Source organism: Lissotriton vulgaris, chromosome 1_1, assembly GCF_964263255.1.
Source record: "Lissotriton vulgaris chromosome 1_1, aLisVul1.2, whole genome shotgun sequence".
Classification (NCBI taxonomy): Eukaryota; Metazoa; Chordata; class Amphibia; order Caudata; family Salamandridae; genus Lissotriton; species Lissotriton vulgaris.
Genome location: NC_141685.1, coordinates 956,350,440 through 956,377,624, shown reverse-complemented (window position 1 = coordinate 956,377,624; position 27,185 = coordinate 956,350,440). Strand labels below are relative to the sequence as shown.

At 46.9% G+C, this 27,185-nt stretch overlaps 1 protein-coding gene across 1 annotated transcript in view; it reads right to left on the bottom strand.

The window, feature by feature from the left end:
* LOC147748272 (uncharacterized) overlaps nucleotides 1–26,619 on the bottom strand; it is a 48,742-nt gene extending 22,123 nt beyond the window's left edge. Inside the window, exons 1-2 of the mRNA XM_086944880.1 lie at nucleotides 26,503–26,619; nucleotides 25,008–26,062 (exon numbers count right to left, since the gene is read on the bottom strand). Of these exons, the coding sequence (XP_086801006.1) occupies nucleotides 25,008–26,045 (1,038 nt within the window). The 5' untranslated portion in view covers nucleotides 26,046–26,062; nucleotides 26,503–26,619. The remainder of the gene's footprint in view (nucleotides 1–25,007; nucleotides 26,063–26,502) is intronic.
* Between the last annotated feature and the right edge of the window lie 566 nt (nucleotides 26,620–27,185).

Here is a 27,185-nt window from a genome sequence, read left to right as displayed (position 1 = left end):
CCTAGAATCAAAAAAGCTAGGATGGAGGTCGCTCCTTTAGATTTCTGGCAGCTAAACATTGGAATACACTGCCAGTTGAAATAAGAACAGAGCCCTGTGAAACGGCCTTCCAAATAAAACTGAAGACACAGCTTTTCCCACCAGTTAGTCAATATTTCTCCCAAGACCTCCTGCTACAGGCCTAGTGGCGGAATGTCGATCCTACCTGACTCTCAACCCTTACTGTCCGCTATTTTTCGGCTACTAGCGTGGGGACACATCGGTCGTGTAACCATACGCTCTATAAATGTATAAATAAATAAATAAATAAATATTATGAGGGAAGGTGGGTGTGCGGCTCCCCTCATCGAGCCTTTACAGACTGCTGGGACACCATTACCCGGGCCTTCTGCTTTAATTAAGCGGAGGTGGCTAGCGGCTCTCTTCCCCATTCCCTTGTGGGGTCTGGGAAAACCCATACCCCTAGGCCTTATTATTTTTTATGTAGAGAGGGGTGCAGAGCCCCCCTTTCTCCAAGCTACTATGGGCCCCGGGTAACCCATTCTCTAAGGCTGTTTTCTTCAATTAAGGTAGCGGCGTTGCCTCCTCCCATGACTGATGGCCCAGTTGCAGGCTTTGCCAAAATGCGTCGACCATGTTCTGCAGTGTGAGTAGAAATGTAAAATAAACACGGATGTGTAGGCAAAGTACATGGACTGCTGTGCCGCCTTGTTCTTTTCTCCGGTTTGCTGGGAGGGAAGACCAACACTGGTGCGGTGAGAGAAGAACTGAGGAAAAAATATATATATTTGAAATCTTACATTAATAGGTTGCTTCTAAAAAGTGCAAGTACTCTCCTAGTGTATTACAGCCCTGCTGAAAAGTACTGGCACTCCCGTATCAAATGTATGAATTGTAAGTAATTGGTACCTCTAGGAACCTCTCCATTTATAGTACTGTTGTAAGTAGAACAGAAAAATACAAGAAACCTCCTCTTCTAATACCAGATACTACCCACTTCTCACTCCTATATTTTCCATCTGTGTCTCTTCTATGCATACCTTTCCAGTTACGACTTGCTGTGTAAGAAAAGGTATGTCATGACGTGATGCTAGTAACATCTGTGCAGCACATACTCTGACATCAGCATTTTCAGGTGTCCATAGTTGACTTAAGTGACTTTGTGCTTGATGCAGACTTTGGCTGATGGGATTTTACTCTGTCATGGTGACGGAGTTAAGTACTCCATCACCCTGACAGAATCCGCACCTGCCAAATGTTGTGATGTCCACTGGCCCAGTGGACATCTCTAGCACTAGCAGGATCCACCAAACTGTCACAGCTGTTCCTGTCAATACATCGTAAGTTTGACGGGCGGTTCAGTCAACATGCCGGTGCTGCATGGCAAACTTTGAAGTTTTTTTTATTTTTTTAAGTGGGATTTTGTTTTGGAAAATATAACAAACATTCAGTGCCCCCCCCCCCCCACCATTGGCAAGAGTGCACTTTGCGGTTTTCACTGCCCCCTACCACCAGGATTTAAATGGCAGAAGGGTTTTAAGTGGGATGACAAAACTAACTGGGGGGTCTCCCATAGTGGAAAGGCCAATGTAATTAAGGGCGTGGCATAAAACACTCACCCTAAAAATCTGTGCTGAGCATAGTGTGCCGCTCGACTGGTATTTTGTTGCTTTGGTCATTGCAACCAGATATATAATTCAACAAGTTACATTACACGTACAACTTATTATTTATTTATTTAAAGAGTTTTATATAGCGCTGACTAGGCCCGAAGGTATCAGAGCGCTTTACATAAGGGTCCACATAGTTGCAAACAGACATCAGTTACAAGTTACAAAGGATACCAGTAAAAAAACGTACCTCCTAGTCAGCTTGAACCTTTGGCATACCCTTGAGGAAATGGCCATACAGGCACCATGGAGAGTGATCACGATCCACTATGCTCAAGGTTGAGAGCTGCCAACTTTCGAGCCTGCCATCCGCTCAACATCGTGTGATTCAAAAAATGAACACGTCCTAGTGTAATGTGCCTGGTGCTCATGTTTGCGTTATATAAAACTGAAAACGAGTCACTGAAGTTACTTCAAAAGCAGAGACGGGTGCTACTATTGCATAGTTAAGTGTTTTCCCCCCACCCCGAGGGTAAAAATGAAGAGTATGATAGGGACCGGTTTCGGCACCTGCTTTTAAGAACTGTTGGTGCTGAGTAACTGCAAGACCCGGCCCACTTAAAACTGGCTATGCGTCGCCCACTCTAAATCAGGTGTAAAGATGCATGGCCAACCCTCTGACGGCTGTAATCTGTCGGGCCCTCGGAGGGTTATGTCGGTTACTGAGAAAGAGCAGTATCCTCCACTGCGTATAACAAGAGGGAGAGAGAGGACTAGTTAGCTAGTCCGAGTCCCCGGGGGTTTATATGTGATTAAACAAAGAGGACTAGCTTAAGTTGACCAAAGTGTTACAGTACTCAAATTAGTTCTGTCACGGGCACCTTGTTGGTGTATTCATGAAGCCCTCACCCACCAACCTAGTTGGTGGCATGCTTCATCATCGGGCCCACCCAGGGACACCTAGTATGTCCCGGGTGTGCTACGACGCCTGATTACAGCGGAGCTGGTATATTGCTCAGAGTGCAGTGAGGTTGGGTGAGTTGTGATTTAAAACGGCTTGGTGGTGGTCCCAGTACCCGAGGGTAAATTAAATTTTAATAACTGGGCCGTCACCAGCGGTTAAAAGTAAGGCTACAGGACGCGTGAGGGTGGCGAGTTACTGCCCCCTGCGTCCTTCAGATGGTCGACATGTTTCAGCCAGTGCCTTAGAGTATTCTGGCTTTCCTCAGGACCGTTTTTTAAAAAGGTGTGGTGTGATAAAACAGACTTAGTGTTGTGGTACAGACTATGTGATACACTCGCTAAGGCGTTTTTCTATATGTGAGAGGGGGATTCCCTTCTCATGCATACCTGTACAAACAAACATTAAGAACAAGGACAAAACATTTACAGAGAGAGTCAGTAGTCAATTTAGACATATGGTCAACAATGCTTAGGTGGCCGGATCTATAGTGCAAGGTGAGAGGACTATATTCGGCTAGGTGTGATGGTACTGGTGGTGCCATCAGATTGAAAATACGCTACTAATTAGGAGCGTGGTGTGGCTAAAACACGGAAATCACACTGAAAGGAGTTGACTTAGTGTGGCAGAGCGCAAGAAAATTGTTCTTACGCTTTGGGTTATTAGCCAAGGCTTCCTGGAGGGAAGCGGTAAGGGGATGACCCTATGGGAGAAAAAGAGATAGGCCGTAGGGGTTAGGGATGAAAATACGCTACTAATTAGGAGCGTGGTGTGGCTAAAACACGGAAATCACACTGAAAGGAGTTGACTTAGTGTGGCAGAGCGCAAGAAAATTGTTCTTACGCTTTGGGTTATTAGCCAAGGCTTCCTGGAGGGAAGCGGTAAGGGGATGACCCTATGGGAGAAAAAGAGATAGGCCGTAGGGGTTAGGGACCTGTGAGGAAAGAAGCGCTTACCCAGTTTGTTGTTTGGAGGCTTGTCAGGTTTGTCATACTCACAGTCTTTCTGGTCAGTGCCTGCCTTGTACCTGTTGTCCCGCCACTGACATAATGAGAGGTGGGCTGACTTTTCATTTAGCAGATTGTATCTTCACAAGAATTAGAGGCTAAAACAGACATGACTCCGGAGTCACCATGCGCTGCAGCTGGCTTGAAAACGAATGCAGCGCAGATTAAAATCTACCCGACTCCCTCTATCGGGAACAGGCTAAAGTCCGACCCGTGAGGTTCATGCGCCAGCCGCGGAGAACAGCGCGTAAAATACCTCACCGGTCTAAGGCGCTTTCTGCAGAGATCTGCGTGCAGCCTGCGATTCAAAGCCTTATGTCCCAGTGGGATTTCACTGGCTAAACGCACGTGCCACTGATCTCATTGCGCAACTTGTAGACAGAACGAGCAAACCCTCTTAACATAGCTCATGGGGTTAATGCACCTATTACAACGATCTGTGTGCAACCTGCAGGTTACTGGCTTGAATGCAAAATGAATAGCCCGTGGGTCTAATTCAAATGCCGCAGAAGCTGTGCGCAACCTACTGTACAAAGACTCCAAACCCAGTGAGATAGTTCGTGGGGTTAATGCACCTGCCCATGAAATGTGTGTGCAACTTACGGCCACAGGGTCCATTCTCAATATGACAGTTCACTAATCGCTGGGCAAACGCGGCGGAGCCCAACTAGGATTCAGGAACATGTGCCGCCCAGGTTCCAATCCCAGTGAAACAGGGAGGCCCTGAGGGTAAATGCACATGCTGCAGAGATCCGTGTAACCTGTATTCTACAGGCTCCATAGGAAATAAGGCATCGCAGCGTGTTGTTGTGTTAGCTGAAGAGACACATGCAACAAGCAGGTCTGCAACAGCCGAGTAAGCAGGAATGTATCTGTCTATGGTTGGTAACGAGTACCAATGGGTTGGTTATACTATACTAACATCTCCCAACAGAATATTCAGATTGCTGCTTTAAAACTACATAAAGTCATTCACCGCGCCGAGTCCACCATAGAGAACCAGCAGCATAGCTTTCATTGGTGCAGCGGGTGCAGCGGCACCAGGGCCCAGAAGCCTGAGGGGTCAACTCAGGGCTCGAGTTGGGGTACCACGCGGGTGGACGGCGTTCCCCCACTTATTTTACGGGGGGGACGGGGGACGCCGTCCCCCCTCCCAAACAGCTGGACTTCACTCTTTGGCCTCTCTGGGACGAGGAGCTCGGCACCTTTCGTGAGGTGACTTCCTGTTGTGACGTCACTTCCGGTGACAGCACCCCCCCCCCCCACTTCTTTTTTTATGACTAGTGCCCTGGGTCAACTGAACCCCGATTGTTGCTGTATTTTATCATTCAAACAATAGCGCGGGGAGGGGGGTTGCTTCCTTTCACTAGTGTCAATGACACACTGCATGAGCGGCAATAAAGATATCCCTAGAGTCGCGCGAGCTGGCTAATATACGAGTCTTACTGCACACTCACTCACGCCTGCCATTTTCGTCAAACAGGTGACTGTGTCAGCCTGAACATCCATTTACCGAAAATACGCCACATCCTCCTTCGAATCGGCATGTAGTGCTGGGACAGAGGCAGATACATGATGATGTCTAGGTGTCTGAGAAGTTGGTAGGGCTGACGGACACAGCCTGTCACTTGAGGCTGGTAGGTCTGGAGCAATGTTAATCACGGTAGGCCAGTGTGTGTCTCTGAAAGGCCACTGAACTGCTGCAGACGGCATCACAGGGTAGACCACTGCAGTTGTGCTAGTGTCGCTGAAGGGTGGCATCAGGGCCGGTTTTAGCGCCGGCTTTAGCACTTGTGGCGCCTTTTGCGACAATCCTTTTCGGCACCCCCAACCCCATGACCTCCTCCTCGGATTTTCTCACTATCACCGGCAAAAGTGCTCCTCATCTCTCCAACCATAAGTTATTTCTAAACACAGTACACCCCCTGAGGTCAGTGCCCCCTTCACATGTTAGCGCCCAGTGCAGCCGCACTAGTCGCACTGCCCTAAAGCCGGCCCTGGCCATACTTGGAATAGGGCCCGGACCCCCAGGATGCTCCCCTGCCCTGCCCGCCAAGTCAAGTGATACAAACATCCCACAATCAATTCAACACTACCATAAAGTGGGTGTAAAACGGCCATGTTTAATTTTCAACATTCATAAAATGACTAAAACAGTACAAATTTAAATTGATGGAATTAATATCACATTTTTAATATCAACATTTAAAAATCATCATAACCATCTATTATGACTAATTACTTTTCCCCCAGCACTAAGGGACTCTCTGGCTCTCATCACCAAATCTGAGAACCCACGCAAGGTGCAACCCACCTACGCCCTTGAGTGGTGGGCCCCAGCCCTCTGGTCCTTGTCCGCCATATCCGGGGCTCACCCCTCTACCACCAGGCTGACCAGGAACCCAGGAGGCTCGTAGGGAATACCAAGGGGGCGCTGCCCCCTGCCCTAATTCGTGACCTGGCGCCCTTGCCTCCCCAGCCGGTGGCCCCATTCTCCGTGCGGAGAGCTTACCGTCCCTCCCCTCAGTGTTGGCCTAGGGAGTACGTAAGGAGGACTCCTGTTAACCTTGTAAATCAATGTCAATGTTCTGTGGCCTCATTTCTGCCGAAGACCCCCCTCAAACTACTAATCTAAGGGACGAGTGGTTGGGAGTTGGAGACACGAGGAACAGTCCAGGGGTCAGTTCGGTGCAGGAGAGGAAAGAGACCATACCTAGGATTCCCGAGGCCTAAATAGGCCGGGGTCTCTGCCTCCTCTCGCACCGGACATGCGTCACTGCTGCCCCGGAAGGGATTCCTGCGCCCATTGGGCGAACTCGGCCGCCCAGAGTTGCAGGGGTGTGGCGAGGAGCCAGGAGGCCGGGCCCTAATGGCGCGCTCCTCGAGCCTCGCGTTTTTCGGAGTCAGTCGCATGGCAGGCCAGGGCTTTAGTGGGTCGAGTCCAGCCAGTGCTCGGCAGTTTTTAAAAGCAAGTGCTGAGACTGGTCTCTATCGGGCTCTCCATTTCTCACTGCCTTTGATGTAACTTCAAAGAGACTCGTTTTTCAGTTATATATAGGGCACACTTGGAGAGCTTTACATGAGCACCAGTTACATTACACAAGGGTATAATAATTTTTTGATTCACAGGACGTGAGGAACATTGATCTTTACAACGTATGCGTTGTTTAGCCATTCCATAACAACATGGTCGGTACAACGACCGTGTTGTTTCTACGCAAACTATTACATCTCAAGTCATTTCAATGACTTGCTGAAGGGGCCCGCTGGGCTTAGGAATAGTATTATTTATTATTCCTACTCCAGTTTTTGCAGTGCGCCTCCTAGAGTAAGGCGTTGAAAGGACTTACGATGTAATGGTACGCGTGGTAGCAATGCGGTCGTTGTAACAACCACGTTGTAAAGGAACCAAGTTGTGGAGACAGCGGTGTAAACGCTGTTTCCCGACGTGAGGCTCAAACGTGTTTTCTCAGCTCGAAGGTCGGCTACTCAAGCCTTATGCCACAATCTCGCCCACAAAATCGAGTAGCATTTTCAGTATTATATACAACGAAGTGATAGTTGTTGCTTATTTATCTTATCCAACTTACAACCATTGACAAAGCCATTAGTCCGGGATTGTTGTAGGTGTAATGTTACTTGTTGTGTAATATATCTGCATGAATGGACAGAAGCAGAAAAATAACAGTCGGGCGACACGCTATGCTAAGCACAAATATTTAGCTTGTGTTTTAAGCCACGCCTTTTATTACGGCGGCCACGCCCCTATGAGAAACCCCCCCAGTTTTTTCATCTTACTTAAAGCCCTGTGGCAGGCCATAGCCTCTGATAGGCATAAAGGGCTGTAATAGGGTCAATCGGATGTCTGATTGTGCCTGTAAAAGACGTGTACTCGGGGTAAAGTCCATCCTAGCTCACTTATGTCTCTGAAAGAGGGGTAGGGCCAGGCCCGGTTCTAGAGGGTAGGCCAGGTGGGCCAGGCACACCCAAGGAATACCCTGGCCTACCTTAGGCCATTCAGAACCGAAAAACAAGCGTTTTTCACCCTAATGTTAATGTTGTGAAGCCTCGTTGTTTATTTAAATATTAACACCAATGACATACATTAGTTTCAGACCTGGGGAGTGGTATGAAACTCTGCAAAGATTTTAACTGCTACAATGTACAAATTGTCAGGCTCCCATCACAATGTTCCAAGGAGCTGAAAACAGTGGCATAACAGAAACGCTTTGCAAAGGATTTTCATTTTCCCAGAAAAGTGAGTACAAAGGTGTACATATTTGGGATATAGACTTACTCGGGGTACGTTTATTTTTTTCCCTGCTTTGAGGGCGAGCTACTACTAACTTGCAGGATTACATGAAAAATAAATGAATGGCAAAGTTAACCAAAGAAAAGTTTTAGCTTGTCATTGGCCAAATGAAAGACCATTCTGCGCATTATCACATTAATTCATACAACAATCATATGTATGTAGATGGTTACAAATGATAGAATGATTCCTTCAGCAGGTACCTATGGGCAGGGCTACTGGAATTATGTGATTGTGCGGATGCTGTGTTTTTCTCATAGTTATGTATTTGCCACAAAATCCATTATCTTCTACATAATCTGCAAATTAACAAGAAAACGTTTCTAGCTTAAGGCCTACTAAAGACAGCAACATATGTTGATGCACAATGAAAGGTCCTTTCCAAAGGTTGTCTGGACACCTTTCTGTTGTTTATTGCTGTATTTAGTTGTTAAACTGGTAACAGACTTTAAAGTTATAGCTGCTACAGGCTACAGCACATAAGGAAAAACTGAAATGTAAGGAACAAAATCTAACCTGTACTGAAACATAGTTAGTGTTTTTTAAAAAGAAAAGAAATTATAATACTATCATTAATACATCAGGTATTACTAAACTATACAGTAACTTGTATTGCGTAACACTGATGAACATTCAGAATTAGTTAAGCATTTTTTATAGCACTATTATGTTTTTCTCAAAATACCTTATTTGATTTTTTTCAGTACATTTGAGATTTGAGTTTTAAGGTTCATAGTGCGCACCCATTGCGTCCTTCACCCGTGCTGAAAACTTTAGATTGGATTAGTGTCTAAGCCGAGCTACACAGTGTACAGTACAGTGTTGCCTAGTCTGAGCATATATGCTTTCTATGCTTGTTTTGTAATAGGCACATCAGTATTGTTTTCCTGAATGAATAAAGCTCCTTTTATGGTCAGTTCACTTGGCACATGCTAAGCACCATTTACACAATTGCATGGCAGATACAGGTTACAAAGCACCCAAACAATGAAATATTGAATTGCTAGAAGTGTCACTACTACTGGTAAGGCTACCAAAGAATGGAATGGCCAAAAGAAGCAACATCTCAGACAAAAAGATCTAGACAGACTCAAAGCCAGATGGGCAAAATAGAGGCCCAATACAAAATGCATTATAAGAGGAAACATTTACCTACAACCCAGAGAGTTACCAGCAAGATCTGGTTTCCCTAGGTCCAAATGCACATTTTCCAGAGTGTCCTACAAAAGGGTTGAGCTGTGCAAAGTTGGGTGAACTAATAACTAAATGCGTCCATGAAACTGTGACTGAGTTGGCACATTTACCCACACACTGAGAAGTTGCTCGATTATAGAGAAATACTGAGTGTAAATTGAAAAGAAGCTGAGAGCTCCATTAGTAACAAGAGAGATAGCACAATGATGGGCAGCCCACCACCACTAGACATTGAGAAATGTACCTCACAATATGGACTGGTGTATGGCAGAGGCCAGAGAGGTGCATAAAGGTAGAGGATGTCCTAAGAAATTTGAGAAAACTGTTGGAGGCTGTTGGAGGCTATGGGCAGCGTCAGATTGGTAACGGGGGCATTCGGGCAATGCCCGAGGGGCCGGGGTCCGGGTTCCAGCTCATGGCTGCTTTTGAGCAGCCTGGTGGCCGATTTGGGTGGCGTCTCTGTTGTTTGACTATAACGCCAGCGGCCCAGTGGGTGTCTGAGTGGCCTTTCTAGAGGCGATGGGTGCGCATTACCTCCCGTATAGCAGAAACAGGTAGAGGTGTCACCCCTTTTCTTTCGCTGAGCCTCCCATTTATGTAGGCATACTGAGCGGGGCAGGGGGCCTGAGCAGAAGTGTAGGTGTGCTTCACTAGTGTAAACTGATGCGTGCATTTTTTTTTACCCCCCTTTTATGTAAAATTACGCTGAAGCTGTGATTTGAGGGAAGGCATTATGCAAATGTGGGCCGATTTTTTTATGCGTGCCCGAGCTGATTTTTAATCCCAATCCAACCCTGGCTATGGGAGGTATATAATGGACTTGACTAAGTGAAAAGAGCACGTCAAGTGAAGTTGGAAGTTAGGTACCATAGTGCTATTAGCTAAATGCTTAGTCTCTGTGAGAACTAAAAAATGTATCCTGCGAGTAATATTTCATGGATGAAACTGCTCAAAACTGAACATGTGGATTGTGGTGCCATTTTCCCTGAATTATTTCCTTAATGGATCATTACTGCAAAATGGACATCTTGGTGAGACTCCACATTTTCCTTTTGTAATGTCATGAAAAGTTCACTAATTGTTTGAATGAACATAAAAAAAACTCAATGTACGTATATTTACAAACATGTTTTTATCCTATAAACTATGAAATCCTTAATTAAGGTTCATGTACCTTTGTGTATGTAACCACATGAACATACCTGGATGGATTTGGTAAACGTTTGGTAAACTTTATTAAAACTTTTAAAAATGTCTGGCACAAAATAAATTATATATAATAACTACATAGGATAAATATTAGGTAACTATGTAATAAGGTCCAATATTGCCATTGAGTTTTTTTCGTGACATCATAAACCATGAACCGAAGACTGAGTGGGTTGCAAATGTCATTAGAACCATAGGATGGCCATACAGGACCATATTTAATCTAGTAATGTTATTTATTGTTTATATTACTTGTTTAATTGTGTGTAATTAGCTTGAAAGGGATGTTTACTTCTAAGTGCAGCTAACAATGACACTGAAGAAAATTAGAATGTTTAGGTGTTTTTCACATATTCTTGAATAAATGGTGAATGAAAACCAACAGAAACCTCAATGGTGAGGATTAGTGGATTTAGGCAATGCTTTGGCTGCAGTGTTTACCACATACTTATGGATTTATTGGACTTGCCACCCCAATGTGCAAAATTGTCAAAGTTCACCAAAAATGTTGTTTCTGAGATGTATGAAAATAATACTAGGCATAGCACCGCATAACTTCCATTTTTGCTGCATAATTCAGATGAGTATAATTTGGTCTTCGAAACCATTTAATCTTAGTCACCCTGACAATGCTAAAGCTCTGCCAAGTGGGTTGGGAAATGCCATTATGATGATAAAATCCATATTGTATCTCTCTCTCTCTCTCTCTCTCTCTCTCTCTCTCTCTCTCTCCCCCCCCCCTCTCTCTCCCCCCCCCCTCTCTCTCTCTCCCCCCTCCCTCCCATTCCCCATTTCCCCTTCCCCTTCTCTCCCTCTCTCATATTTTTTTAAACTGCAATACTTTTCAACGTACAAGCTGGCTTAATGGTCTGCATCTGCATGTTAAAGTTCTGACAAGCAACGTCCCTCCCCATTTAGCAACGCCCGCCCCCCTTTCCAAAGGTAGATTTTTTTTAGGGGGGGGTTATTGTGTTAAAAATATCAAAAGATGACAGATGCCAGTACCTAAAAGATCACATCTCTGAATTTTTTACCGTAATCAATCATCTTCACAGCCCACCCATGATTATGACCCACCCAGAGAAAAAATCTGGAGCTGGGCCTAGGTAGGGCTGGGCCAAGGTCAGTCAAATGTGATACCTCGGATAGGTGGGTCGGACTGGAGGCTGGTCAATTGCATGTCAAGAGTTATTCAGGCCAGGCCGGCCCTCTACATTGTTGATAGGCCTGTCATGGCTGGGGCAGTGTCAGTCACTGCGGGCTCCCTTGGGGTATTGGGTTAATCTACAGCATGATACCAAACACCAAGTCTCACAGAGAGAGCTGCACTGAGAGCCGAGTTTAGTAGGGCCATTTACAGTTGACTCTGGAGAAATCTGTGCGCACCCTACAGAAGGCAGGCTCGACTTCTATGAGGACAGTGCAGCTTTCATCTTTCCGAAGTCGATCAAACGGGGACCGATGACGTTATTAATGACATTATCTGAGTTTAGAGGCCCAAGCCATTCTGTACGAACCGCTGCAAAAACGTAAGCAGGATGGGATCAGATCTCATGTCTAATATGACTCCTTATCGGATCTCACTGGCTGGCTGCAGTCACACGCCCACACGTCCAGATAGCACGGCCAAAACTGGCGATAAGAGCTTCTGTCATGAGAGAAAGATAAAAGAGAAGAAAGCCCTCGTTTCTCTCTGGGGCCTACAATGGGCAAATCCAGAGCTCTCATGTTTGTGGTCTGTACTGCGGCGCATCATGAGACATTACATGGACCCACACTCATAAAATAGCAATACTTCACTTAACCCCTCCCATGCTCGTGACGGAACCGTTCCGTCACGAGCCTCGGGTGGGCTGTGCTGGTGACGGAACGGTTCCGTCACGGCCCGCTCGCCGCGCCTGCGCGGCGCGAATTCCGCACCTGCGCTGGGCGTTCTAAAGAGTGGGCGGGGCCGTGACGGAACCGTTCCGTCACAAGCACAGCTCACCCGAGGCTCGTGACGGAGCGGTTCCGTCATGAGCACAGGAGCGCCGCGCGGCCCTGCCTGCCCCTTAGCGCTGCGGCGGAATAGCCGCCGCAGCGAAGGGGTTAAAGTGTACCACAACTCCAGCACTTGATGTGTACAAACATAGGTGTTAGTGCCCTCTCTCCGCAGCTTGGCAGTTTGCCCCCCCCCAGTGCCCCTGCCTCGGCTGCCAATAACAATTGACCAAGACAATTCAGACTATTCTAGGCCCTGAAAGCTATAAAAATGGCTTTGGCGGCAGGTATTAAAGTGTATTGAATTATTAAACAGCGTTTTTTGCTAGTCTTTAAATTGGACAAACAGCACCACTGTGTGGCAGAGTTTTATAAGTGCTGGTGTTAACAATTAAGCGTGGGTGCCCAACACCGGGAACCACCGGCTCAAATTAAGCATTGTCATGTGTGCAGGTCCACCGTCGTGATGGTGTTTTAAAGCTTTGGAATCTTTCTTAACTTCTCAAAGAATAAAATGGAAAAACGGTAAAGGAAAAAGATTAAGCAACGCAGATTTGCTGGACAAAAACTTTGTAAAATCAAACCTCACTTTTTGCTGGAGAATTTGCTCCGGAAAAAAGGAATTTTGCCGATTTTGTGACAGAAGTTTTCAACTTTGCCCACCCTAACCACACCAGATTGCACGGTACAGAATAAAATAAATAATAGAACAAATCCAAATAAAATAGAAAATCCATCCTTCCACTATCTCTACCACTCACTCCGATGCTTAAGAGGTGTTTCTGTCAATACCTATTATCTTGATCAACACTTCCCACTAGAATACAACTGACTACCAGTGGCAGAACAAGTCAAAAAAACGGACACAAACAGGAATAAAACCAATCACCTACCCAAGAACCCGGACTGCCAAGAGGATAAACAACGGCAAAGCCAAAATGTGCTAACACATTAAAGCAAGACAGACAGGAAGGAGTGGACAGAGAATGCTAAAGTTAAGTAGTTCCTTATGCAGTTTGATGCGGGCACTGGGCTGGAGACGAAAGGATACACCCAAACAGCCAACAGCATTAGCTGAGAAAGTAATAACCGACCGGGCTGGGCCAAGATGTGAGTGACAGACTCCAGCCAATGGCTGAAAGAGGGTAGTCAAAGAAAGTTAATGGTTGAAAGGGGCACACTCAAACTCAGCTTTAAATATGTTGTTAGCAACAGCTCTGTTGACAAGTGTGTGGTCAAAACCCAGACATAAAAAGGAACATCCTTCTGAACACAACGGCTACAAGACAGCTACTAAAATTGGACTCCCCCACAAACAAAGGGGCTCATTAGGATGCCGGACGGAAGTGCGACCGCAGTCCTGGAGTAGGCGGAAAATGCCTTTTCCGTGTCCGCCTGCCGCGGTCACTCTGTCCGCCATATTAGGATAGTAAACAGTGTCAAAAGTCAGTGCGCGACGGAAGAGCACGCACTGCCACCGAACTACACCTGACCCCGCGGCGGACGTAACCAATCCAGAGACACCGCCGTACGGACTGACGTCACCGACCGTCCCCCAAATCACGATGGCGGAAAACACACATAAAACCGCTGCGGAAAAACAACCTGCCTGAACATGGCGGATTCCCCACAGCGAAGAAACCACACATTGCAGAGATACCCACCACAAGCTGCTCGCCGTCATGGACCCAGCGCTACACGCATTTCCGATACTCTTCGCGCTCCACCACCTGCAAGTCATGGACCATCATCGATGACGACGCAGGTACGCAACACACCATTTGCTGTCTGAAGGGGAGTACCTGTATTTTTGAAAGATAAGGGATGCACACCGTTTTTATCAACAGTTTTTTCATCTTCATAGTCTTTAAATTCCTGGTAGCGTGCAGATTGGTATGTGGCATGCCCAGATGCCACCAGGTACGACCTAGGTATATACAAATGGGACATGTTCATGCCCCAGCCAAATGCACAGCTGTACACCGCCCTTGCGGCATTCAAAACTTGAACCATTTTTTGTAATTTTCATTCATAAAGTATTCCTCATTTCTCCAATTTTTTATCTAATATATTCTTATTCCATCCAAAATATCCACGTGTGGTGTTTTTAGCCTTTTTTCAAGTTTCTGATATTTATTGTGTGCCCATCCGGACTTCTTCAATAAATAGGATTAGTGCCAGGCTCATCATTAGGCAGTGTTTATTCCATAAAAACCCAATGCATTTCGGGCGGCGCAGCGCCCTTCTTCGGGGGTCACTAAAAAATAATCAAACATGTATCAATTACTCCTCCATTCTCCCAATTACATTTATCATGAGGTAAAATAAACATACTGATTACTGTGAAAATGTAATCTTGCAAACATTATCGTTTCTGCATTGTGAACTCACGGTGGACATCAATCTTTCTCAGGAAGTCTTATTATACTAATCTGTGGTTCCCGCTCCCTATGCTTCTAAAACCTAAAACACAGTGTGCATGCCTGTCCCTCCCTCTCCTCGCTCCTCTATCAACCCCCCAATGTGTCAACTTTTTAATCACCGCTTCAGTGTTAAGCACTTCAACCCTCGGACCCATAATACGGGAAAGATCTTTACATGTACAGACGTGAACCAGATGGCGCCCCTTCACTCTCTCAATTAATCGCTTCTAACAAACATGCCTTTTGCTACTTCTCTCTATTGTTAACATTCATAAATCCTATCTTCACTCTGATACCCCTTCATTTTGCTATTCTTACTTGTCAAAGGTTCTAAGCTTTCATGTACCTGCCGAGTAGATTAAAAAAGCTTCACCTTTTCACCAACGGTTTCCGCGTTAAAATCAACCCCGGTCACCTGCATACTTATCCACCTACGGAACCACCCACTTCGTGTTGCTATTGGCCTCGAGTAATTTGACTTCCCATTGGCCTCAAGGTATGCTTATCCCGCCCCCTTGGAGTTCTGGACTTTTAATTACGGTCCAGAGGTGTCAGGGACAACACCCGAAGACCCCTGAGTTCTACCTGTCTCGGTGCACAAATGAACAGAAACACGGGCTTCTCAATGGTGGCGTCAAAGACCAAAGGTTTATTACTGCAGGGACACAGAAGTCACAGAAACTACACACGGGCAGATTCTAGGAGCCTGTTCGATTTGCATTAAGTGGTTGCTCCTTAAATACAGAATATTTAGTTGGGGGCAACATTCTCCACATACTAGTGTGTTTCTCAAACTTTATGTTCTAAACAATAAATATTTGGCGTTACCCAGGAATCGTCAACAATATCTGATGTCAAAACATTACGAACGAGAGGTTCCCACTGTTCCATCATAATCCCATGTCAGCTTTCCATTCAAGAGCCGGACCGCCTCATCGTAAATTTCGTTACCTCCCCCTAATAAAGGCCCAGAAGGAAAGGAGCAGAGCCAGGTGCAGAAGATAGAAAAACAGGATAAGAGATGTTTGTGGGTCGTAAATGGGCAAGGCTACCAGCTTCGGCCGCCTAATCATGATCAGGCCAACGAACACGAGAACCAGTATAGCAGGACTGGCCTCAGGCAGAGGAGGCAGCTTCTGCCGAGTCATGCGGCCACAGCGTTTCTGTCCTAAGGTGCACGTGTCACTAGCAAGGTGAATCGCCGGCTAAAGCCTACGTGTCCTTAAGTGAAAATGAGGTGATCAGAGGTCACTGCATGTCCATTGACTATGTGAGGGCAAGAATACAAGATGGATGCCATGATCTAAAATGGATGCCATCGGTGTATCAGAAATGTGGTTATAACAGGAGTGCTCTTGCTCGTAGCATAGCGAAAACACCAGGATATACTAAATGGATCATTTGCGGTTCATCGGTACCAAAATTATGAGTTTACCACAATGTTGAAAACACGGGTTCAAATCGTCACGGAACCTCAGACCCTCCTTTTGCCCTTACATAGGCAATTACTCAGTCTATGTCAGAGTCTATTTCGATGTTCATTAGGTCAGTGATATGTTGTTGCATCATCATCCTTTCTCGCACCTTGTCTCCAGATACAGGCAGTTTTCTAAGACAGGTTGCAGCACAGAGGCTACACAAAGCGGGACCACATTGGATAATAAGGCAGCACGAGAATAGGAATACTAAGATAATACCAACGACCATCAGAACCTTCCATCCCCACGCTGATAATAGAGTCCAGAGCCATTCCATTAAGGACCAGTTTCCCTTGTCTACGTGGATAGAGTCGGAAATCTTGTGTAACTTAGAGATCGCTTCATACACTGTCGGAGCATTATTGGGGATAAAAACACAGCAGCTCGATTGGATCATTCTGCATACCCCACCTCGATCTGCAAGTATTACGTCAAGAACCATACGATTCTGTAACGTCATGAGACGATCCGCCTGCAGCTCAGCTGTTAAATTACTAAGGGCACCTGCAGTTTCCGTAATAGTAGATTCAACTACCCGTGTTAGCTGACGTAGATTTCTACTATTGGCCATAGGCCCCCAGAACGGAAGGAAACCTTTGAAACAGTCTCCGGCTTCCTGACCAGCGGTATCTTCTTTGCTGAAAACACCTCTTGCTACTCTGGTCTTGTGATAATCTGGGGAAGCAGTGTATGTTGGAGGCAATAGTCGAGCAATATAGCATGAACCTGAAAAGTCAGCAGGCAACCATGTATATGCCCTATCCTGACAAATGAAGTAGGTACCCTTAGCAGTTAGAAAGGCAGGGGAAGAGTTAGACGGATACACATAAGTCTCAACACAGTCACTCTTCCCTAGCCGAGCTCTTGAATTTCTCCCATTACCTTGCAAACAGACTTGACCTCGGTGAGGCACGACCCAAACTGGAGTGGAGCTCTTACGCTTGCTTTCACCCAAACTAATGCGATACTCCGTAGAATTCCAACTCAGATATACTCGTAGTTCATCCCTAGGATAAGATGGGGTGTTATTGACGTCTTTAATCATGTCAATGATTCCCTTGACTAAAGCTTTATTAGCGGAATTATACTTAGCGGAACGTGGTGGACGCGGGGGATAGGTCTCAAGGGCATAAACAAATATAGTCTGAAAGGCCTGAAATGATCCATTATAGCTAAAAGGCAAGACCAGATAGGGAATGCCTTTATCTATAGTGTGTGGTATCAGACCACATACCCAGCAGTCTGTTGTGTTAACTACCAGTTGGTGTTGATGCAAGAGCTGTACAAAAGTGTTGTTTATGAATTCTGAGCGTCGAGCTTGCTCGTGTTCAGGGAACGGATGAAAGGAATGAATAGGAGCAATAGTAGAAGAAACAGGATCAAGGGGAGGTATTGTAGTTGTTAAGGAGAACAGTACAATGTCGCATATAGGCGTTTTAACAAGTCTAAACCAAGCAGATTTTCATTACAACCAGTCGTCAAAATCAAGGGTGCTTTCAATTGACGAGGCCCAACAGAAATAGACAAAGGACCAGAAACAGGGTTGTGAACAGGGGCGCCTGAAAAACCTACAGAAACATTTGTTAAGTCGGACAAAGGTGCGCCAGGGAGTTTTGCATGTATGATAGAACTTTTTGCTGCACCAGTATCCAACAGAAACGGTTCGACTACACCTGATGTGGCTACTGCGACATAAGGCCCACTCTGGTCTACTGGAACTGATACTACTCCCTCTCTTTGTCCAAGGCTGTCCTAGTACTCGTTTTGCTGAAATTCCTCACCAACTTCACAGTAATCTTCAACATGATACTGTTGAGATCTAGCTAGCTGTGTAGACTGACCATTTCGTTGATCAAAATAATTAGAAGGGCGATCATTCGTTTGTGGAGGCATAGCACCTCGTCCTCGACCTCTAGAATTTTGCATAGAACCACCACGACCTCTCTGAGCTGCAGCAGCATTATTTTGTGCCAGTATCCGACACTCATTCTTATAATGACCTTCCTTTTTGCAATAAGCACACTGATTCCATTGGTACTGCGGTCTCTGTGAACCATAGTCGGTCCTCTGATATGGCCCTTGCTGTGTATTCGTTTGATTAGTGCGAGGCGGATATGCTTGTTGCAAAAGGACTTTAGTTTTTAAATCTTTCGTTTTCTTATCTGATTTTTCCTTCTCTTCTTTATCCCTATTTTCATAGTACTGGGCAGTTGCAAGTATCTGTGCAGTCGTAGAGACAGCCCACGCACTTTCAGAATTCTTTAATTTATTACTGAGCTCTGGTAACAGATTATGCACAAATTTATCAACAAATAATCTCTGGCCTCCTTCCGTGCTCATATCCTGACCACTGTGATCTACGAAAGTTTCCTCGAATCTAGTGAAAAAGTCGGAGACGCTTTCGTCTTTCTTCTGCCTGCATGCGGACAACTTGTCCCAGTTAACGCGCAATGCCGGCATCAGGGTTTTCATTAAATCGATTATTCTACCGGGCAAATTAGCAATTAAAGGTTCAGGTTTAGAACCCCCAATTTGTTGACCATCTGCCGCAATAATAGCTGCCCAATCACCACCTAGAGCAACTGGATGATTTTCTCTACGAATTTTAGCCCAGATTGGTTGCGGTACTACATTACCAAATAGCATATCAATGTCCGCTAGATTCATTACGCAAGCTTCAACCGTCTGAGCCAACTCTTTGTAATATCCAGCGGGATTTTTACGCGGATCTGGCAAGGCCTGTTTTACTGCTAACACTTCAGCTCGCTTCCACGGAATGTGTATCCACACTCTCTGGAATTGCGCTGGAGCGGCTGCAATACCATTCACTGCGTCAGCTTGAACGGCTTCGCGCCATATTGGCGGAACCTCCCTCATAGGATATTGGCGACCTTTATTTGCGCTACCTTTCTCTGAACCTCTTGGTGAACGAAGGGAAGGATCAACCCTAAAATCTAGAATCAGTTCCATTGCTTCTTTTATCTCCTGATCAACTATCATACCTGCAGCAAATTTTTGTTGAATATGAATTAATTGGTCTGGAACTTGTTCAGAATCATTCTCATCCCATTCCTCTCGTAAAAGGGAACACATAACATCAAACACATAGCGTTGTGTCGGTTCGTTCCATTGCATAAATGTATCTAATACATCCCGTACATTATACCTTCCAACTTTCGAAATCCACCTGAGAGCAGTGGAATCTAATATTCCTCGTTCTTCGATACTAGGAAGCTGACTACGTCTCTGAACAGATTCAGAGGCAGGACTTTTAATCAGAGTTTTGTAAAAGGGAGAGAGAATATTACAGACAGATTCAGTAAATCTCAGACGAACAGAAAGCGGAGTCATATAGCTAGAGGAAGTTTGAAGTAGAGTGGTAGTTGGAAGAGAAGAAACAGCACCAGTAGGTGTAGGAGGCAAAGTAGCTTGCGAAACAACAGGTATTAGCGGTACAGGCATAAGCAAAGGAGCTGGAAACCCTGGAAGAGGGGGTGCCGGAGGAATATTGTTAATCACAGGAAATGCAGGAGCTTGATTCAGGGGAGCAGGAGCAGGTATACCAGGCTGTCCAGCAACCGGTAACACAACATTCGGCAGAGGTGGAGCTGTAGCACCCTGTGCATACGGTGGAGGTGACCTCAACAAGTAAGACAACAGAGGATCGTTTTCAGAGCCCTCCACTATCTTAGCTGTACTTGATGGCAAAGCAGGATAGCACTTGTCTATCGCTAAATTACGCTCTCTATCGGCTACCTCTATCGCTTTCTCAGATTCATTGAGTTGCAGCTGCTTAGCAGACTGTTCTAAAGTCAACTCTTGTCCCTTCTGCTCTTTCTTCAACTTTTTAGTCTCTCTTTGTTTGGATTCTTTTCGCCAACAATGGAAAGAATCAAACATTGCCGGCCGGGCTTTCTTTTTAAACAACTTTCTTTCTAGATTATCGAGAATTTCAGGTTCGAAACTACCATGTAGTGGCCAACTAAGGACACCATCTTTCTCCGTGTAGCGGATCCATACCTCGTTATAAGAGATAGGGCCCACACCGAACTTGCAATAAAGATCATAAAGAGGAGTTCCAATCGGAGGAACCGAACACGAGTCCTCCAACCGGGAATCCCTGTTGCAACCAAAACATGAAAACATAGAACTTTTCCGACTTACCATTTTATAAACCCGGAACACAAAACAAACACAAACAAAGGTGCGCACTCGAACTTAGGCCTACCAAAGTGAACAAATGTATCGATACCCAAACCAAACCAAAAGATTATCGTAACTAGAACAACCAGTGATAATCTTACAAAACCAAACCAAACCAAAGAACTAAAAGGATTATCCAAACCCTTACGAAGTAACCAAACAACTAGCAACCACTTAATACTTAACTGAGGTACTGAAGACGTCACCAAGGAGAAACCCGTCACGTCTCGCTGTACTAAGGTCTGCACCTCGGGTCCAAGACAGGGCGACGGTCAAGGCAACAGACCACTGCAGCCGTCCGAACGGGAACCCTCGTGGAAGAGAACGTCAGGCCACTTTTGCGATATGCCGGGATCGATGAAGTGGGGCGCCTCCCTCCGGAATCTTCACACGAAGCTTCTCGAACTCTTCAGGCTTTTGGACCGGTACCGAATGACGTCGCCCCACGTTGGGCGCCAATTGGAGTTCTAGACTTTTAATTACGGTCCAGAGGTGTCAGGGACAAGACCCGAAGACCCCTGAGTTCTACCTGTCTCAGTGCACAAATGAACAGAAACACGGGCTTCTCAATGGTGGCGTCAAAGACCAAAGGTTTATTACTGCAGGGACACAGAAGTCACAGAAACTACACACGGGCAGATTCTAGGAGCCTGTTCGATTTGCATTAAGTGGTTGCTCCTTAAATACAGAATATTTAGCTGGGGGCAACATTCTCCACATACTAGTGTGTTTCTCAAACTTTATGTTCTAAACAATAAATATTTGGCGTTACCCAGGAATCGTCAACAATATCTGATGTCAAAACATTACGAACGAGAGGTTCCCACTGTTCCATCATAATCCCATGTCAGCTTTCCATTCAAGAGCCGGACCGCCTCATCGTAAATTTTGTTACCTCCCCCTAATAAAGGCCCAGAAGGAAAGGAGCAGAGCCAGGTGCAGAAGATAGAAAAACAGGATAAGAGATGTTTGTGGGTCGTAAATGGACAAGGCTACCAGCTTCGGCCGCCTAATCATGATCAGGCCAACGAACACGAGAACCAGTATAGCAGGACTGGCCTCAGGCAGAGGAGGCAGCTTCTGCCGAGTCATGCGGCCACAGCGTTTCTGTCCTAAGGTGCACGTGTCACTAGCAAGGTGAATCGCCGGCTAAAGCCTACGTGTCCTTAAGTGAAAATGAGGTGATCAGAGGTCACTGCATGTCCATTGACTATGTGAGGGCAAGAATACAAGATTGATGCCATGATCTAAAATGGATGCCATCGGTGTATCAGAAATGTGGTTATAACAGGAGTGCTCTTGCTCGTAGCATAGCGAAAACACCAGGATATACTAAATGGATCATTTGCGGTTCATCGGTACCAAAATTATGAGTTTACGACAATGTTGAAAACACGGGTTCAAATCGTCACGGAACCTCACCCTCCGTACTCGATACCCACGAGTGCACTATACTTCCCACAATGCATTATCACAGTCAGCCTGAGTGGTATTGGTCCATTTTTAACAGATTCCTAATAGTGCTTGCATCCTTCAGTTTTCGAATCTGCTGGAGTCATTGTTTCTTGATCTATGTTTTTTTCGATGCTTATGATGAGCCCTTTGATGTATCGTCAATCACGTAGGTTCAATCCTAATTTTCAGATTCTTCATTCTTAACTCTATTCTTTGTGGGTGCAAACCCTAGGCGGGCAAAGTTATAATGAATTTTTGAAAGATAAGGGATGCACACCGTTTTCATCAACAGTTTTTTCATCTTCATAGTCTTTAAATTCCTGGTAGCGTGCAGATTGGTATGTGGCATGCCCAGATGCCACCAGGTACGACCTAGGTATATACAAATGGGACATGTTCATGAAGGGGAGTACCTGGCAGGGGCGTGACGTTGGGAGGGGGAGTGTCATGTTTGAGAAACCACATTAGATCGCAAAAACATATCCACTATTGGAGTACAGAAGCAGGAATGACAACGACAAACCACTACACATGATTGACTTGCTTTATTAAACATAATAGGGGTATAATCACTGAGTATGCAAGAGCATGGGCACTGGGTACAACAGAGCAGGTACATCATTGGCAACACATGAGAGGGCAGAATGCAGTATCAGAACAGCAACAGGGCATTGTGGCCAACAGAGCAGGGACATCAGAGGCAGCACATGAGAGGGGCTAAGTGCAACAACAGTCCATGCCATCGAACAGGTACTTCAGAGGCAGCACATGAGAGGGGCACAGAGCATCAACAGTCCATTGCACAGAACAGGTACATCAGAGGCAGCACATGAGAAGAGCCAAGTGCATCAACAGTCCATTGCACAGAACAGGTACATCAGAGGCAGCACATGAGAGGGGCTAAGTGCATCAATAGTCCATGGCATCGAACAGGTACATCAGAGGCAGCACATGAGAGGGGCACGGAGCATCAACAGTCCATTGCACAGAACAGGTACATCAGAGGCAGCACATGAGAGGGGCTAAGTGCATCAACAGTCCATTGCACTGAACAGGTACATCAGAGGCAGCACATGAGAGGGGCTAAGTGCACCAACAGTCCATTGCACAGAACAGGTACATCAGAGGCAGCACATGAGAGGGGCTAAGTGCATCAACAGTCCATTGCACAGAACAGGTACATCAGAGGCAGCACATGACAGGGGCCAAGTGCATCAACAGTCCATGGCATCGAACAGGTACTTCAGAGGCAGCACATGAGAGGGGCTAAGTGCATCAACAGTCCATTGCACAGAACAGGTACATCAGAGGCAGCACATGAGAGGGGCTAAGTGCATCAACAGTCCATGGCATCGAACAGGTACATCAGAGGCAGCACATGAGAGGGGCACAGAGCATCTACAGTCCATTGCACTGAACAGGTACATCAGAGGCAGCACATGAGAGGGCAGACTGCAGTATCAGAACAGCAACAGGGCATTGTGGCCAACAGAGCAGGGACATCAGAGGCAGCACATGGGAGGGGCACAGAGCATCAACAGTCCATTGCACAGAACAGGTACATCAGAGGCAGCACATGAGAGGGGCACAGAGCATCTACAGTCCATTGCACTGAACAGGTACATCAGAGGCAGCACATGAGAGGGCAGACTGCAGTATCAGAACAGCAACAGGGCATTGTGGCCGACAGAGCAGGGACATCAGAGGCAGCACATGAGAGGGGCTAAGTGCATCAACAGTCCATTTTTAAAAGATTTTTTAAATAATTTTTATTGCAGATTTAAAAGAAAACATAGTTGTATACATCGATGCACCCGCCCTCCCCATCTCCACCTACAAATCTGTTCATCAACATTCCATGGCATCGAACAGGTACATCAGAGGCAGCACATGAGAGGGGAATAGAGCATCAACAGTCCATTGCACTGAACAGGTACATCAGAGGCAGCACATGAGAGGGCAGACTGCAGTATCAGAGCAGCAACAGGGCATTGTGGCCAAGAGAGCAGGGACATCAGAGGCAGCACATGAGAGGGGCACAGAGCATCAACAGTCCACTGCACTGAACAGGTACATCAGAGGCAGCACATGAGAGGGCAGACTGCAGTATCAGAACAGCAACAGGGCATTGTGGCCAACAGAGCAGGGACATCAGAGGCAGCACATGAGAGGGGCACAGAGCATCAACAGTATGACAGCAAACAACAGACACAGTGCCACTATCTGACAACTGAGAGTGAACCTCTGATGCACCACTGGGAACACCGAAATGATGAGCCACAGGGCTGTATGGGCCAGGAGGCAGGGTGGCTCTGGGAGCTGGGGATAGCTGTACTGGAGCGACATCGGGGTGGTCAGGTGTCAATGGTGTGTGTCTACGTTTCTTAGGGATATGTGAGGGCACCCTGGACATGACAGGACTGGCAAGTGGTGCGGACTCAAATGAAATATCACCCACCAAAGGTGGAGCATCTGCTGCTGGGGGTCTGCTCTCTGGGGACGTGCTGGACCCTGCTTGTCGTTTGCTGTGTGCCTGCCTTCTGGCCTCTGCATCATGTGTAATGGGGGATGCAACAACAGGGTACTCCTTCCTCTGCTTCTGACGGGCCTGGATGGGAGTGGAGGTATGGGGGAACTCCGCCGCGGAGACATCTGTTGTCCGTTCCTTCAACAACATCAGCCTCAGTGCAGCCAGGGGTGATGTATGCCTGTCCTTGATGGAGCTAGTGTCTATGTGAGAAGCCTTGTCCCTTGGATGTGCCTTGGCCGTAGGAGGAGTTTTGTCTCTGGACTTTCCCTGTTCCCTGGACGGTGCCCTGTCCCTGGCTGCAGACTTGTCGTTTGTAGTGTACCTGTCTCTAGAAGAGACCTTGTCCCTGGGTATGTCCCTGCTCTTGGGAGATGCCCCTTCCTTAGTTTTGTCCTTGTCCATGGGAGTGTCCCTGCTCTTTTGAGGTGCCTTTGCCTTTGTAGTGTCCTTGTCCCAGCTTTTGGGAGTCAGCCCTTCCTTAGTAGTGTCCTTGTCCTTGGGAGTGTCCCTGCTCTTTTGTGGGGGCTTTGTCTTTGTAGTGTCCTTGTCCCTGCTTTTGGGAGTCGCCCCTTCCTTAGTAGTGTCCTTGTCCTTGGGAGTGTCCCTGCTCTTTTGTGGGGGCTTTGTCTTTGTAGTGTCCTTGACCCAGCTTTTGGGAGTCGCCCCTTCCTTAGTATTGTCCTTGTCCTTGGGAGTGTCCCTGCTCTTTTGTGGGGGCTTTGTCTTTGTAGTGTCCTTGTCCCTGCTCTTGGGAGTTGCCCCTTCCTTATTAGTGTCCTTTTCCTTGGGAGTGACCCTGCTCTTTTGAGGTGCCTTTGTCTTTGTAGTGTCCTTGCCCAAGGGAGTATCCCTGGACTTGGGAGTTTCCCTTGCCTTGGGAGTACCTTTTGTGTGGGATGCCTGTGTAGCATGTGAAGCCATTTCCCCCAACACCCCTTGGGGATCCTGTGTGTGAACGCCAGTGTATCTCACGTCGTCTTTGGTAACAGATTTTCCTGTCCTAGGGGATGGTGTCTGTGCCCTCCGTGCCCTGACATGCTGCCTGTGGCTGCTTCTAGTGCAATAACCTGTAAAAGAGTCCTGGACAGAATATTCCCTCCCCCCTGAGACATCAAGTGGTGTAGATGGGGGAACAGAAGTAGCACTCTGTCTATGCGACTGTACAATGGCAGAAGACACAGTGTTTGCCAATGACTGAACTGTTCTGTGTAGACCAGCAACATCGCCATGCATCCCTTCCATGAAGGCCACCACCTGCCCCAACTTCCTATCGTGGTCTTGGAATGCATTGATCATGTTGGTCTGCCCCACACACAGCTGTCGCAGCATATCAACAGCCTCAGCACAAAGTGCACTCTGGGTCACCGGGGCAGGGGCAGCGGTGCCTGCACTGAAAGCCACTCGGCTCCCCCTACTTCTGCGTGCACGAGCAGTACTCGGTGCAGTTGGCGGCAGTGTGGGCCCTGTGTGCTGTGTCCCGACCGAAGGTGTTGATTGCCCACTCCCTGTCTGTGACAACAGTGCTGACTCACCGACACTGTTGGAAGATGAGGACGATGGTGTTTCGACATGCGAGTCCTCAGGGACGGTCCTGTCCCCCTCTCCGGGGCTGCCCTCTTCTGTGTCAGTCTGCGTGTGTGTGATGTCTGATCCGGATGCATTGCCACCACTCATCTCCGTCATCTGTGGGGCAGTGCCCTCTGCCAAAGCCGAAATAGAGAGAAAAGAGGTGTAAGTTAGTGCCACACTCACGTACTGAAGGACAACAAATCTGTAATTCCATTTCAGACAAAGAACATGTAGCCCCCATCCTGCACACATCCCACCCCTACCAGTCATCCTCACATTAAAGAACCGGTGGTGGCCGTGAAACATGTACATCATACGAACAGGGCAAGTGCATGTAGATCTGCATACATGTCTTGCCATAGGACCACAGACCTCTACGGCATGTCCTAGAACCCTCAATTACTAAGCAAGTGGCCTGTCAACATGGCGGACATGGATGCCAAATTACACTCCGCTAATGGCACCAACATGGTATTCCTGCAAAACATACGCACCACGGAAGTCACTACTGTGTCTGAGCACCAATACATGCATTGCACTCCCAAGTAACATACACATACAGTCTGCTTACCGCTAGTTTGCTCGGTGCATAAGAGGGGTCATGGTGCATCAGGCCAGACGTGTCGTTCTTGGAATCATCCCCAGTGTCATCTACGCTACATTCTTGCTAAGCCTGGATATGTCGTCCCAGCGCTTGTGGCAGTGTGTGTGTCGTCTATTGCACACCCCCACTGCCCGTACATCACGTGCTATGGTCCTACACACGGCCTTGCGAAGGTGCAGCTTTACCTACCATGATGGGAGACAAGAGGGTAACGTAAGTGGACAGTATGACATGCACAAACTTTGTAGAAACACGTCTCTACATGCAGCCATGCTCTGCACAACACATGTGAAGGTCCCACAGCACACGCCAGGCTTACAGAAGACAGGAGCCACTGACCACCTCATGGCCAACAACATGTACATCACTGCACTTACCACCTGTCCGGGTGCACCGTAGAGTTGTTCGTAGTGGCTGAGCACACCGGCCACAAGAACATCTAGTTCCGCTGCGGTGAAGGGACAAGACTGGATCTCTCGCACTCTCTGCATGGCAAGGTCCTGGACTGTGGCACTACAGCAGCAGTCGTTGGTCGGCTCAGCAGCAGCAGGTCGAGGTGATGGTCACAGGCAGCAGTCGTTGGTCAGCTCAGCAGCAGCAGGTCGAGGTGATGGTCACAGGCAGCAGTCGTTGGTCAGCTCAGCAGCAGC